The following is a 14,262-nucleotide window of genomic DNA, read 5'->3' on the forward strand; positions in this document are numbered from 1 at the left end:
TAGATTGAAAATATTTGATGTATTAAAGTTTACAAATAAAGATTTATATAGTCGAAAGAAGTCCGATAGAACCAATAGAAAGGTAACTATTTTGTCACATTTTTAATTAAATTTTGTTAAATAAATTAATTTTTTATACTATAAATATCTTTTTTTTTCCTTATAAATAAACACATTGGCATCCCATTTTAAATAAGATATACAAATTACCAAAACTTAGAAATAACAGTTCAAAAGTTCAACAAAAATCCTACACGCGTTTTTAAAAAGAAACATATAACCACGCACTATGTCATTCCAACAAGCGAATACGACACAGCATAGGTTTCCGGACTAAACGACTGGTGTATTTACACCACTCAATAGGCGTGTCGGGTTTGCCGAGCGGTTTCCGATGCAGTCGCTTTCTTTCGCATCTGTTGTAGTTAATTTGTGACACTGTGAATTGTAAGCTCAGACTATTAGTAGCCAAAACTGAGCGCTGTGTTATTTAGTAACGTATACAATGTTATCAAAAAGTTCCATGATCACATATTTATGATTCCAGATTAACAATTCTTCTGGAAAGATCATAACATTTTTTGACATACGTTATAAACACCGTATGATCGAAAAAAAACGGCGTTCACAACCATCCCTTCATTTTCTGATGCCGTTTTTTTCGATCATATGGTATAAGAATGTACATATTTAAAAAAAAACTCAACTACTCATTTCATCGAAAATAATGTTACTATTTATAATTCCATGCTTTTTTCATTTTTTTTTTATAGGTACATATGTACTTTGGTACTTGTATTTTAGTGCAATTTTAGTTTAACTCACCCAGGTTTTAATGATTTCCTTGGTTTAAGTTAACTGCTAGATGTTTTATACAGTACTATAAGTTATAAGTGAGCGTGTTTTTTAAGAGAAAAGAATATTGTTTTGTGAATTTATATCTCTAATTGATACGAAACTAAATACGGGTTTTATTTATATCGTACATAAAAATTTTTTTTTCGTGGGAGAAAAATCTGCAAACCCGAGACCGTAAGTGGTACTGTCGGGATGGTTGAGGTACCTTACCGACTAAAAAAACCTCCACAAACCGCTTTGAGTGTCTCCCCAAGGAGTACTACCTTTCGGCATTACCTCTGGGGGAGGCAGTTTTAGTGTGTTGTTGCAGGTAATTGAGCACTTCAGTGAAAGTTGGACACTAGCGAGTGTGGTAAGTACAGAGCAGTACTAGAGCAGTATGGTAAGTACATTCAAATTATTATTCTTTTTTTTTTACTTTCCAAACCTTCTGGCTTCGTTTTCCTTTGCAGATATCAGCGCTTCCATATATTCCCGGACTGCTTTCCAGTTCTCATTTGACTTAAGCATTGTTGGAATCATTGACTCTCCATTAATTTCTTTCTTTCATAGGTCCACCTTTTGCACTCCAGGATTGTGTGCTCTGCATTGTCGTTATCGTTGTCACCGTAGATGCATTTTGGACTATCGGTAAGTTTCATTTTATATAAATAATTCTTGAAACATCCGTGTCCTGTTATACATTGTGTCATAGCGTAGGTAATTTCTCCATGGCTGCTATCTATCCAGTTTCTTATATGTGGTATAAGTTGTCTTGTTCACTGTGCTTTCCCGTCTATATTGTGTTTCCATCTGTCGCTCCATGTGTTCAGTATTTTTTCTCGGTTATACTCTCGCGATCTATCCGGACACGCCTTCCTCTGCATCCTCTCTTGTATTAGAAGATCTATCGGTATCATGCAACTAATTACTTCTGCCGCATCTGCTGATATAGTGCGGTACCCTCGACATATTCGCAGCACCAATCGCCTTTGAACTGCCCTTAACCCTTCTCTATTCTTCTTCACTTCAACGGACTTTCCCCAGACTTCGGAAGCATACAGAATGGTAGACGTCTGAACGGCGGCTAACATTCTGCGCTTGGTTTCCCCCATAATGGACCAGTTCGGCATAAGCTTTGATAGCAGTATACATTGCCTCTCTGCCTTCGCCGCAACCGTGCGTATGTGCTGAGTGAAATTACCTCCAGCCTGAAACGTTTCTCCCAGGTATTTCACTGTGATTTTAAGCACAATGGCTTTGTACTTTACTAGAATGTCCCGGCCTGATAATTTGAGACCTCCTACGTGTGCAACAGATTCTGTTTTGTGAGGGGCAATTTCCAATCCCACCTCTCCCATCCAGGAACATACCTGGGACGTTGCCTGTTCTGTCATCGCGCTTATTTCCTCTGTGCTTCCAGCCCTAATAATTAAAGCGATGTCACAAGATGTCATCAGCGGAGGCCACTACTTCAGTTCCATAGGGGAATCGAAGCCTGAGAAGTCCGTCATATAGAATATTCCAGAAAAGCGGATCTAGTATGGATCCCTGGGGCACGTCTTTTGTCATTTCCATGTCGTAGTCGGCCACCAAAATCGGTCGATCACTTAAATAACTCTTGATGCATTCACTTAAATACTGGCTAACATTCCAATTTGACGTTCATTTATATATATATATACATTCCATTGAGTTCATTTATTATTACTTTCCAGGATGCTGTGTTGAAAGCATTTTTAACATCTAATGTTATGAGCAGCATCACGTCCCTGTTTGTCAAGCTAATTTCTCTGAGATTTTTAACCATTTTAGTAACCTTGCTAAGTGGATCTACTGTACTCATTCCTTTTCTAAAACCAAAGTGTCTCTTATTCAAACCTCCTTTTTGTTCTATTTCTTCTTCCAATTTCGTCGTTAGGGTCATTTCCAAAAGTTTACCCATAGAATCCAATAAGCATATAGGTCGGTATGAATGTTTATCATCATCCTTTTTTGGCTTTTCCACAAGTACTAATTGAGCACATTTCCATATTTGTGGGAAGTTAGCAGCGTTGATGAGGCCATTAAAGAGGTTAGATATAGTCTGACCAATCAGGAAATAATATAGGTACAATAGAAACAGTTCTTGTTTGTCATTTTAATTCAAAAGTAGATTGTTTTTTCCAAAAATATGGGATGTCAGAGTCGTCCCTTCTCTCGCTGGACAGACTATAATATAATGTTTTTAATTGTTAGACTCGTTGTTAAGGTAACAAAACAATTTGTTAAAAAATGACAATCTTCTTTATTAATACATGAACTTTATATACAGTGATTAATTTAACATTAAGCATACAAACTTACATCTAATAATAACAATTAAGCAACTCCACGACTAAATGCCCAGCTTAATATTAAGTGAACACAAAATAAATAATTCTTATTAAATATCGTTAAATTTGAGGCACACAATTTTCCTTCTCAACGTTGTACTTCTAGTGATACATTGCACTGGGTGATTCTTCACGCAAAGTTGTCTTTAGTGACGTCCAATCTCTTTAACTGAAAAGTGTAGATAATAATTATTAGAGTGGAATACAAGCTACAAGGAAAAAAAGCCAAATATTTTTCAAAATTATTAATGCCAAGAAATTCTGACTACGCCTAGAGGTCTACCGATTTGGTCCTTTTAGAAGTGTGGTCTGGATTTCAACGTATAAAACAGTGATTTAGGCAGCTTAATGGAAAATCAAATGTATTAAAAAGAGAGAAAAATTAAGTTGATATGTTTCTTCTATACGGTATTGCCGAATTTTGCATCAAAAGTTCAAATCGCACAAGTAGGCGTTTATGGAAAATATCGCATCTAGGGTTGGAATCTTATTTTTCACAATTAGTTACTCATTTTACTACAGATGTAATAGATTATATTTAGCTTAGATATACTATCTTCATTTCAGTAGTATACATGAAAGTTTTTAAAATATTATATATTTTTTTTCTACACAAATCTTCCTACAAACGTAAAAACCGGCAACACTGTATGCCGCTTTTGATTTTGTCTCTCTGTCTGCTAACCGGTCATTTATATTATTCTCTGTCTTACACGTTAAAATTCACACTTCTAAAATGACCAAATCGGTATATTGGGGCTAGGTATACTGCGCTGGACAAGTCTTGCTATTGGGTCGGTATTTACATGTGTGAAAGTGAATGGCGTAGGGATCGTAATAAGTCGGAGTGAGAAAAATGCGACGGGGTACTGTTGCGGCGTTGCCACATTTATCGGAAATACAGGTGCACGTTTCCCTGGTTGAAAGACGCTTATTTCTAAAGTTTTTCTTTTCGGAAAGATAACTAGATAAAATCATTAGGTATGTTTCTGAGGATCTGAAATCGAGTTATAAGAATATCGTTATGGTATCTAGGTTAACAGCAAAAAACTGACCTTTATTAATCAGATCTTAATGAGAGTTATTTTTTAATATAGTAGAAAAATCAATGTAGTAAAAACTGGTATTTTGTTACCTGTGCCTGTTTCTAAAATGTGTTAATTGAACATGTTAAAAATAACATTTAATTATTTATTCGTCACTCTTATTTAATAATTAAGTCTTGTAGACGAAGTTTTTCTTTTTTAAATATTTAAACTCTAAATATAGTTATAAAAGTTTTTCACAATCGGTCACTAATTGGCATGAAAAATATTTTTTTACGTTAAAAGATATCTTTTAATTAGGCAAATAACAGTTTTTAAACTAATAAGTTTGTTAAACTGCCATGGACAATAATTCTGAACGTAATTTGAAGGTTGCACGCTAGCTAGCATAATCCGACGATAAGAGTATTGCAGTATTGAAGCAATTCCATTGAAGAAAATGTATAACAGAAAAAATATTCGAAGAAAAGTCAGCATAGTTGGATTGTTGGAACAAAACTCTTACTAAATAAAACCCTTTTACAATAAAATTTTAAGTGCATAACATACATTTGGAGATATGGGTTTAGTTTATCAAAGTTGTTTACAAGTACTCTGATATTCGAATTTTAAGCCGGGTTCAGACGACTCGTATACTTGGCAAATATTTGTTATTGACATACAGGGTTCCCTGTATAACAACCCAGGGTAGTCAACAAAGTTGAAAAGGTGATATTTTGGCCAACTGTATAACAAGCAATTTAAATGAAAGAAAGGAACCTACGTTGTGTTAAATTTTTTTTTACTGTGATTACCTCGGATGTGCACCCGACAGAAGCAACATTTTGGGAAATTTGAGGAGAATAGGTTATGTAAGTGAAACGCTAAATTTGTAAATAGCCCTACTTATTTTATTAAATGAAATGAAAGGAGTACAGTACTCTGACTAGAATTCACGAGTAAAAAAGCACGGCAGAGGAAACCCTGATCACTATTCCAGAGAATCCAACTATGCTGTCCTGAATATTAGATTATGGGATCATCAAGAGAGAACCTAACTCACCCCTATTACTTTTTTTTTTCAGAGAAAAAATCGAGATTGTGAGTATGTTAATATATGACATAAATCAGGATTGATTGACGTATTCAATTAATTGTTTGTGGTCACTTCCTGTTTCACCGGAAATTACTTCAACTTTTGATTTTTAAATAGCACCCTCGGTATTTTACTACTCTACTCGATAGAAAATGACACTCTGAATAGAATGACATATCATATGTCAACTTTTGACATTTTCGCATATCCATTTGAAATTAAAACGTGTGGTTCATATCGATAATTTGACTCGAAATACCCAGTGTGTGGTACCACATTATTTGTAAAAAATGCCTTTTCCAAATATGCTAATGAGCCACTCTCGTTCCTGTTGAAAAAATTTGAGATATGATTAAATATATGATTTGAGAATCTTTTAATCGGCCAGGATAAAACACTAAAAATATTATACGATCAAATCTATTCTAGGTTCCTTGATTAAAAATTAGTGTTTTAACATAGCGATGACACTCTAGATTTAAATTTAAAATACAATTTTGTTTTAAGCGAAAATGTCAAAAGTTGACATATGGTATGTTATTGTATTCAGAGTGTCATTTTCTATCAAATAAAGTTAAAAAACACCGAGGGTACCGTTTAAAAATCAAAAATTGTAGTCACTTCTGGTGAAACAGAAAGTGGCTGAAAAGAATTCAATGCCTCAATCAATCCTAATTTATGTCGTATACAAACATACCAAATCTCGTTGTTTTATCTGAAAAAATAAAAGTTATAGGGGTGAGCCACTTTTGAGACGCACCTGGTATAAGTCAAGAATTTTAAATGCAATAGGAAAAAACTTATTCCTCAAAAAGCTGTCATATTCGAATTTTTGCACTTGTTATGCACTTATACGTATAGAGTTTAGATATTAAATAAATGTTCATGAGTACATAGACTTTTTCATGTCTTAATGTAATTTAGAATCAATCGTATCAGTATATATTTTAGAAATAATTATTTCTAATTTTAATATTGTTTTAATATAGATTGGCTTTGATTTTATAAAATTATTATACAGCTAGGGTGAGTCTTAAATAAGTCCAAATATTTTTAGGGGTCGTATATCTCGATCCCAGAGACACGTCCATTTTTACACGTCTACACGAGGTTTTTTCTCGAAAAAAAAGATGAAAATTTGCAATTTTTTGATATTTTTTTAATTTTTAGTTAAAAAACATAATCTATACTAATATATAAAATCCTTAAGTGACTGACTCAGTGATTAATCACGATCCTGCTCAAACCACTCAACGTAAGAAGCTCAATTTTGGCATTATAGAGTGTAGACGTTCGATAAGAAGGGATTTTTTGAAATTCCAGTTCCATGAGGGTGAAACCACCCCTCAAATATTACAATATTTATTATTTAAAAAACGGTCAAGTTTCCAAAAAAACGCTTGCTTAAACACGTATATTTTATTTTGTTTTTTTACATATTTTAAGATTTTTCAAAAATGTATACAGGGTGGTTTGAAAAATCTGGTCATTGATTAATCACGATCCTGCTTAAAGTGCTTGACGTAAAAAGCTGATTTTTGGAAAACGGATTGACTTTAGGGTCTAGAGGTTCGATAAGAAGGGATTTTTCGAAACTCGAATTCTAAGGGAGTGAAACCACCCCTCAAATATTAGAATATTTTTTATTTAAAAACCGGTGAGTGTTTCGGAAAAACTCTTAAACACGTATATTTTATTTCGTTGTTATACATATTTTAAGATTTTTTAAAAATTTATACAGGGTGTTTCATAAAATATGACCATTGAGTAATCACGATTCTGCTTAAACTGCTTGACGTTTAAAGCTGACTTTTGGCAAACGGATTGACGGTGGGGTGTAGAGGATTGATAAGGAGGGGTTTCTCGATTGTTTTTTCTCTTGCTAACATAAATGTGAAAAAAATTTATCCAGTTTGTATGTTAATGGAAATTCTTGCTTTGCTTTATCATCACCATTACAAATGATTAATTCGACGTGAATGAAGTCGCGGGTACACGCTAGCATCTTCATAATATGGCAACATAGGTATTGTAGTAAAATAAATTTACAAGAACGAAAACCCAGAAAAGATCCAGCTGTTCTCCAAATGTAAGCGAAAAATATTTTTTTTTAAATTTTCAAAGTCAGTAGCGTAGTCAAAGCATTTCTTGACAGAGATAAATGTTAAACAAACGATGGCTTACCAACTATAGTCTGTCCAACGAGTCAGGAAAAATTTCGACAGAAGACATACAAAAAATGACAGAAAAATTACAATATCTGTATCTAAATTAAAACGACAGACAACAAAGGTCACTGTCATGTGTCTTCTCGTTGGGCAGACTTTATTGTTATTGCAAACAAAATAAGTAATTATAGAAAATAAAATAAGTGTGTTAGTACCAGTCACCAGGGGGTTAAAAACGAACAGAAAAAAGACAAAATATATTACTTCTTTTGCTTCGGCAACCGTTCTATACCTTTCCACGATATGTTCGTCTAGTGATGGTGCTTTTAGAACGTTTTGGTAGATCTGGGCCGCTGCTATACCTCCTAAGATTGGCCCTACCCAGTAGATCTAGAAAAGATGGAAATATTGTTTATCTAAAATTATATTCATTATTCCACGAAGACAAACATTAGCGGTCTAAGTTGTCTTCATGGATTTTGAGAAGGTCTTCGATTCGGTAGACCAGTGGAGGCTTCTAGAGACACTAAAGTGAAAATATTGTCATAATTTAGGATATTCTAACAAACCCTTACCCAGTGATCGTTCCATTGTGAAGCTATGAGGGCACTTCCGAAGCTCCTTGCTGGGTTCATGGATGATCCGGTGAAGCCAATAGCGCCTAGATGTCCAACAGCGACAGCAATGCCGATGGCGAGTGGACCAGCAGCTTTAGCTTCAGGCCTACGTAGAAAAAAAGAAAGTTATTTATTATTTCAAACACTAAGGAAGATGATAGATAATGTCATGACTTATGTATAGGTCAACTTGGGTTTATATCAATTTGGAAAAAATCGTGTTCTAGTAGGTAAGCCAATTCGATGTAAACCCAAGGCATTAATAGATATTATTATAATAAACATTATTAATTAAACAATTAAAATCAGGTTGGCGTAACGTGAGAATTCAAGGCGAAGTTCGGCGCAGGTTTCTGCGGTGGAAGTATACGGTGGTAGTTTCTCTCGTTGATGAAGGTATACGGTGGTAGTAACTCTTAGATGACGCAACAGCCGATGACTGCGACGTGAAGGCGAGTATAAAAGAGTATGCTGAAGACAGCGCAGGCAGTCAGATGATGAGTTGATTGTTAATAGTCAGTTAATGAGTCGGTGAGTTGAGTAGATGAGTTATAGTCAGCTCAGCGAGATCGCGCAGTCCCGAGATGTTTCTGTAAGTAATTCAGTATACTCTGTCTTGGCATTTCCCAAACTGTTTCCTCGTATTTATTACATTTGTGTTTTTATTTAATAAATAGACCTTTTTTATAATTGTTTTCTTAATCTAAAGAGAGAACCTGGAATTTACGTGACCGTAGCCAAAATTCCCAAAGTTATAGATCGCGACAATAATAGATAGATTAGACGCTTAGAAAGCTTATTTTATAACAAAAACCTAAAATTTGATTTTTTGTTGGTGATTTTGCCGAGTTACTGGTTTAGTTGTGTGGGATATTATTCTCAAATTAAGTAGATCAACTGCTACAGTACGAGTGTGATGTTTATCAGCATTTTCAGTTTTTTTGGTTATTATATTTTCAGTTTCAATTTGGAAATGAATACAATGGGCTCTTTCACTATATTTTGGAATTAGCATAATTGAATAAAGCAATTAATTCTAAAATTTTCTGATATCTCACTTTCGAAAAATTTGAAGTCGTTCTTAAGAAAATAAATAAAAACAAAAAAGCCCAGAATAAAAATCCGCACTTTATTTTTAATACGTCACACCTGGCATGTTGAAAAGCGGCAACACGGCCGCGGCCGGGCCACCATGCTGACCCACCAAAGCACAACAAACTAGAGATAATTAATTATTTCTGGTATGCAATCGGAACGAGAAACCACTTCCGGCTTTACAGGTTAAAGGTAAACAATTTAATAATGCGCTACCTTCGCCGCCATATTTGCCTTGCCCATATCATGTTGATTGGCCTTGAGTTGAGGTGGTGCTGCTAATGATAGAAAATCCGTATTATTAACGTACTGTACCCAAAATCCGTATATCTACGGATTAATCCGTAGTTCTGGCACACTGTCTCCAGCAACCATTCGCTCTGTCTACTAAAAGCAGAACTACGGTACAGCATTCTTTATTTCTGCGACGTGAACGACTATCAGCGCGCAGCGGCGCAGAGTTAACCTAAATCTCAGACAGGCTGACGGTAACGCCACCTACAACTCGGACATGTTTTGTGCCACGAAATCGCCCAAAAGGTTGCGCATCTTCTTATTTCTTCAATCAACAATTCTAGGGTATTAGGTCACGTCAGTTGAGTCACCTAAAAGTCAGTGCTATTAAAGGAAATTATTCATTAAAAAAAAAAACATAAAATGTAAGCGATAAGTACTGAAAATCTAATTCGGATTAAAGTTCTGGAGAAATCTAACAATACTATACAGGGCAGTTCATATCATCAGGACGGCAAAAAAAAATAAAAAGATTACCAGACTTATCAGTGGCGCATCTAGATGACTGAGTTTGGGAGGGGTAGTAGCAATATTTAAATAAAGTACTAAGTAAATTTAAATTAAATTTTCGCCGAAGGTATTGTGACTGTAGAATAAATAAACTTGGATTAGTCCCTATTTACTATGCGACATATATGTCTTCTTATGTGAGAATTTTATTTTATGTTATTTATCAATAATTTCTTTCTTGGGGGGTAATTACCAATCCTCCCATATATGCGCTCCTGAGACTTATTACTGTAAAGGCGTGTTTTACGATGCAGTATGAAATGAAATCATTTAGATACATGTATAATTTTTGTACTAACCTGTTAGGATCACATACACCGCAGACCACGAGTACGAGAACGAAGCCCAAGAAAAATTCGAAACCAAATCCTTGAAGAGCCGTCAAAGTGGGATTTAAGGCAGTATTTCCCAGTCCAGCGTAGTGGTAGATTTCAGGCAGAAGAGCCTAAAACATGACACAATAAATTATTAAAAAAAGGTTTTAATCAAGCTTAAAAGTCAGACAAATCTCTCAAAAGGCGCATATTTTTTAATTCATCAAACTAATGTTTGAAGTATACAGTATGTTTCCGGATTGTCCTTTACAAGAGGAAAAACTTTTTTATTATTGATATTTTGAGAAAAATGCATTCTTCATAAAATTGTTTGCTTGTTCTAAAATTGTTAATCTCGTTTATACTTATCCGAATTTCCATACCGTTTCAGAAAAAATTAAAACAAACATTAAAATATGGTTGAATTTCTTTAAACTTCCTGTTTCACCGGAAATGACTACAACTTTTGATTTTTAAATGACACCCCCGGTATGTTTTTACATTATTCGATAGAAACTGACACTCTGAATAGAATGACATATCATATATCAATTTTTGACATTTTCGCATGTGGTTTACCTATTTGAAATTGTAACATTTGGTTCATAACGACAATTTGAGTCGAAATATCAAGTGTGCGGTACCAAATTACTTGTAAAAAATGCTTTTTCTAAATATGCTAATGAGCCATCCTTGTTCCATTTGAAATAATTGAGATATGATTAAAAATACGATTTGGGCATCTTATAATGGGCCCGGACAAGACACGAAAATCATTAGATGATCAAATCTATTTTTCCAAGGCCCCTTGATTAAAAATTAGTGTTTTTAACACATCCATGGCACTCTAGATTGAAATTTAAAATACGATTTTTTTAAGTGGAAATATCAAAAGTTGATATAGGATATGTCATTCTATTCAGAGTATCATTTTCTATCGAATAAAGTAGAAATATACCGGGGGTGCCATTTAAAAATCGAAAGTTGTAGTAATTTCCGGTGAAACAGAAAGTGACCAAAAACAATTGAATACCTCAATCAATTCTAATTTATATCATATATTAACATGTCAAATCTCGTTTTTTTTATCTAAAAAAACAAAAGTTGTAGGGGTGAGCTAGTTTTGAGACGCACCCGGTATAGGATGAGTCTAAAATAAGTGCAAATATTTTTAGGGGTAGTATATTTCGACCCCAGAAACACGATTAAATGAGGTTTTTTTTGCGAAAAAAATTTTTTTCAAAAAATTCCAAACTTTGAAAATTCCAAATTGGAAATTTCTTTAGATTTTAGTTTGGTTTGGTTTGGTTTCTTGACGAGTGCCTACTACGTTTCTATACGCAAAATATAAAAGACAACCCTCGTATGACACGTGTTTATATAAACTTTTTAGCTGAAGAATGTTCTTTTAAAATTTTTATTTTTACGGTCGTTACAATCGAATTACTCTGTATATCGTAATTAATCAACTTAATTAGCTAGCGTTAGCCAACATCGTAGAATAAAAAATGACATAGCAAAATGGTTATACAAAAGACTATAGGTGCAATTAAATCGATTCATATCCTTTGTCTTTAGTTCCATTAATTTTTTTTAAAACAAAACAATACCGATCTTTTCTTTCTAATACTCTAACTAAAAATTAAAGTTATGTTTTGTTCTTTTGTTATTAAAAATATATTTTTTTGTGCCATTTTTGCTAATTAATGATATCCAGAATGGTAGAATTAGAATAATTTAGTTGTACCTCTATTTCGTTTTTTCTTTAAAATATAATAATTAAATTTTAGTTTACCCTGATGTAAAATTTCTAAGGTTTATTTGGAAAATGTGCAAATTAAACTACATTAAAAATGTACAAATTAAAAAATAAAACTAAAAAAAATTAAGAAAAAGATATTGAAGGTAAAATATTTTCTTGAATCACGAGAATAAGTACACCATTTAAAAATAAGTTTTACTCAATATTCATGTGGTAACTCTGCTGTAAAAAATATCAAGTTGCCACATTTATTTATTTATTTCCTGACTTTCCGTCATTCGTTTTGACATTTTAGTTTTGTATTACGAGTTTTTGGTTTAAATAAATAGTGTTGTGATACTTTAAGCTTAAAAATGTTTACTAGCAGACCTTGCAGTCGAACATTGTTCTTTTTAAAACCTCTTTTAGTGCGAAATGTACAAGACAGCTTAATAGCCGTAAAAAACTCATCGCAACTTTATTAGAATATTTTGAACGGGAAAGCGGTAGAAATGGCCCTTTATGTCTCTTAAGTGCTGTTAAGAAGGTGAGTTTAGTTGATGTAAATAATAACTGTTTATATATTAATAATTAATTTATTTTTCTTACCTAAAATAATTTGATTAAAAGAAAATATGTAAAATTAGGCAACGCTGTGCCGGTCAAGTTTAATCACGCGACTAAAAGTTTATTTGATATGAACTATATATAGATATATTATAAACTATGATATGAAAAGGGGGAGAAATATACCTTAAGAGTGCCAGATCCTGCTAAGGCACCGATACACTGTACTACAATATATAGTAAGCTTTTGATCAGGTTGATTTTACAAACTGAAAAAAGTCCAACTGTCACAGCAGGATTGAAATGTGCTCCACTGACATGGCCTAGAGCCTAAAAAAAAGAAAAAAGTATTAAAATATGAATAAACATAATAAACAATTTCACAAAACAAATTATTCAATATAAAAAGAAATTAATACGAAAAAGAAACTAATGAATGAAACAAAATTATGAATAATTGAATTCTATGCACGTTTTTGGTGAATATGTCGACACTAATTTAGCATTAAAATATGTCACACCTATAGTAACTTTTACCCTCAAAATTACATTCGAATTGCTAGAAGCACATGGAAGAAAATTATACTTAATCGAAAAAAATAAATAAAAGCGAAACAAAGCAGAATCAAATATATTCAACTATTCTTCTTTTCGATGTTTGAGAATGGTTTGACTGACAAATTATTTACTGTCTCGTGTTCTATTGACAAGGACATCTAGAAAAGACAAGACAGACAGAAACTTTTGTCTTTCTGAATCGTAAATTTGATAGAGCTATTTATCTAAATTTAAAACATATTATGACATATAATTTCGATTTCATTTTGCTGCAAACAGAAAGGAAGGTAGCTCTAATAACGTTGCCATATTATGTTCTATTATATAGACGGCCTAATTTTAAACGGTAACTAAGTTAAAAATCTCGTTTTCGTGAAAAGTGGAGCTGCCTGGTTATTACAGCCACTACTTCAATTGTGTCTAATAAACTTATTTTGGTTTCAAAAATACATAGTATAATAGTTCTATGTCCATGGAATATTGAGATGCCCTGTATATTTTGTTTAAAATTATATGAGAACGTTTAGTTTAGTAAAAATTATATGCTTTTTTTTCTTTAATAAAATAGATACTATAGTCTATAAAATGAATAACTTTGAATTTTGACCGTTATTTTTTACCAACATGTTAAATATAAAATCCCTCTGTCAAAAAAATTACTGATATTCTTTAAACTGAGTGCCTGAACGAATCAGATAGGTAACTTTTTTACTTTCGTGAAATAGAAAAGGAAAATAATAAAACAAGTGACAGTTCTTCCTCTTCTTGCAAAAATCAACACAAAATGTCATAATTGCCAAAAGTAAAATGTCATCAGCTTTTGACATTTCTAAATATCAGACCAATGCCGTCGCTAATAGAACAGCCTCGGAGCGAGATTGATGACGTCACGCTGGTTAGATACTACGGATTAATAAATATGTTGTAGAATACATGGAAAACATGTATTCATGATACATTGTTATTGATACATGTTCATTCATAAACATTGTATTTTAAAAATGATATAAAATATACATAATATACAGGTAATAAATACAATACATATACCTATTTATACTAATA

The 14,262-nt window shown here is 32.9% G+C and overlaps 1 protein-coding gene across 2 annotated transcripts in view; it reads right to left on the reverse strand.

Moving 5' to 3' along the window:
• Nucleotides 1-3,106: 3,106 nt before the first annotated feature.
• LOC115884570 (aquaporin AQPAe.a) overlaps nt 3,107-14,262 on the reverse strand; it is a 60,944-nt gene continuing 49,788 nt past the window's right edge. The window contains exons 3-7 of one of the 2 annotated variants that reach the window (XM_030903192.1): nt 12,826-12,969; nt 10,317-10,462; nt 8,077-8,224; nt 7,794-7,891; nt 3,107-3,381 (exon numbers count right to left, since the gene is read on the reverse strand). In XM_030903192.1, the coding sequence (XP_030759052.1) occupies nt 3,378-3,381; nt 7,794-7,891; nt 8,077-8,224; nt 10,317-10,462; nt 12,826-12,969 (540 nt within the window). In that variant the 3' untranslated portion in view covers nt 3,107-3,377. Of the gene's footprint in view, nt 3,382-7,765; nt 7,892-8,076; nt 8,225-10,316; nt 10,463-12,825; nt 12,970-14,262 lie in introns of both variants that reach the window. The other variant, XM_030903190.1, reaches the window with a different exon arrangement.

The sequence above is a fragment of the Sitophilus oryzae genome, unplaced genomic scaffold (assembly GCF_002938485.1).
Source record: "Sitophilus oryzae breed Bouriz unplaced genomic scaffold, Soryzae_2.0 scaffold_302_pilon_pilon, whole genome shotgun sequence".
NCBI lineage: Eukaryota > Metazoa > Arthropoda > Insecta > Coleoptera > Curculionidae > Sitophilus > Sitophilus oryzae.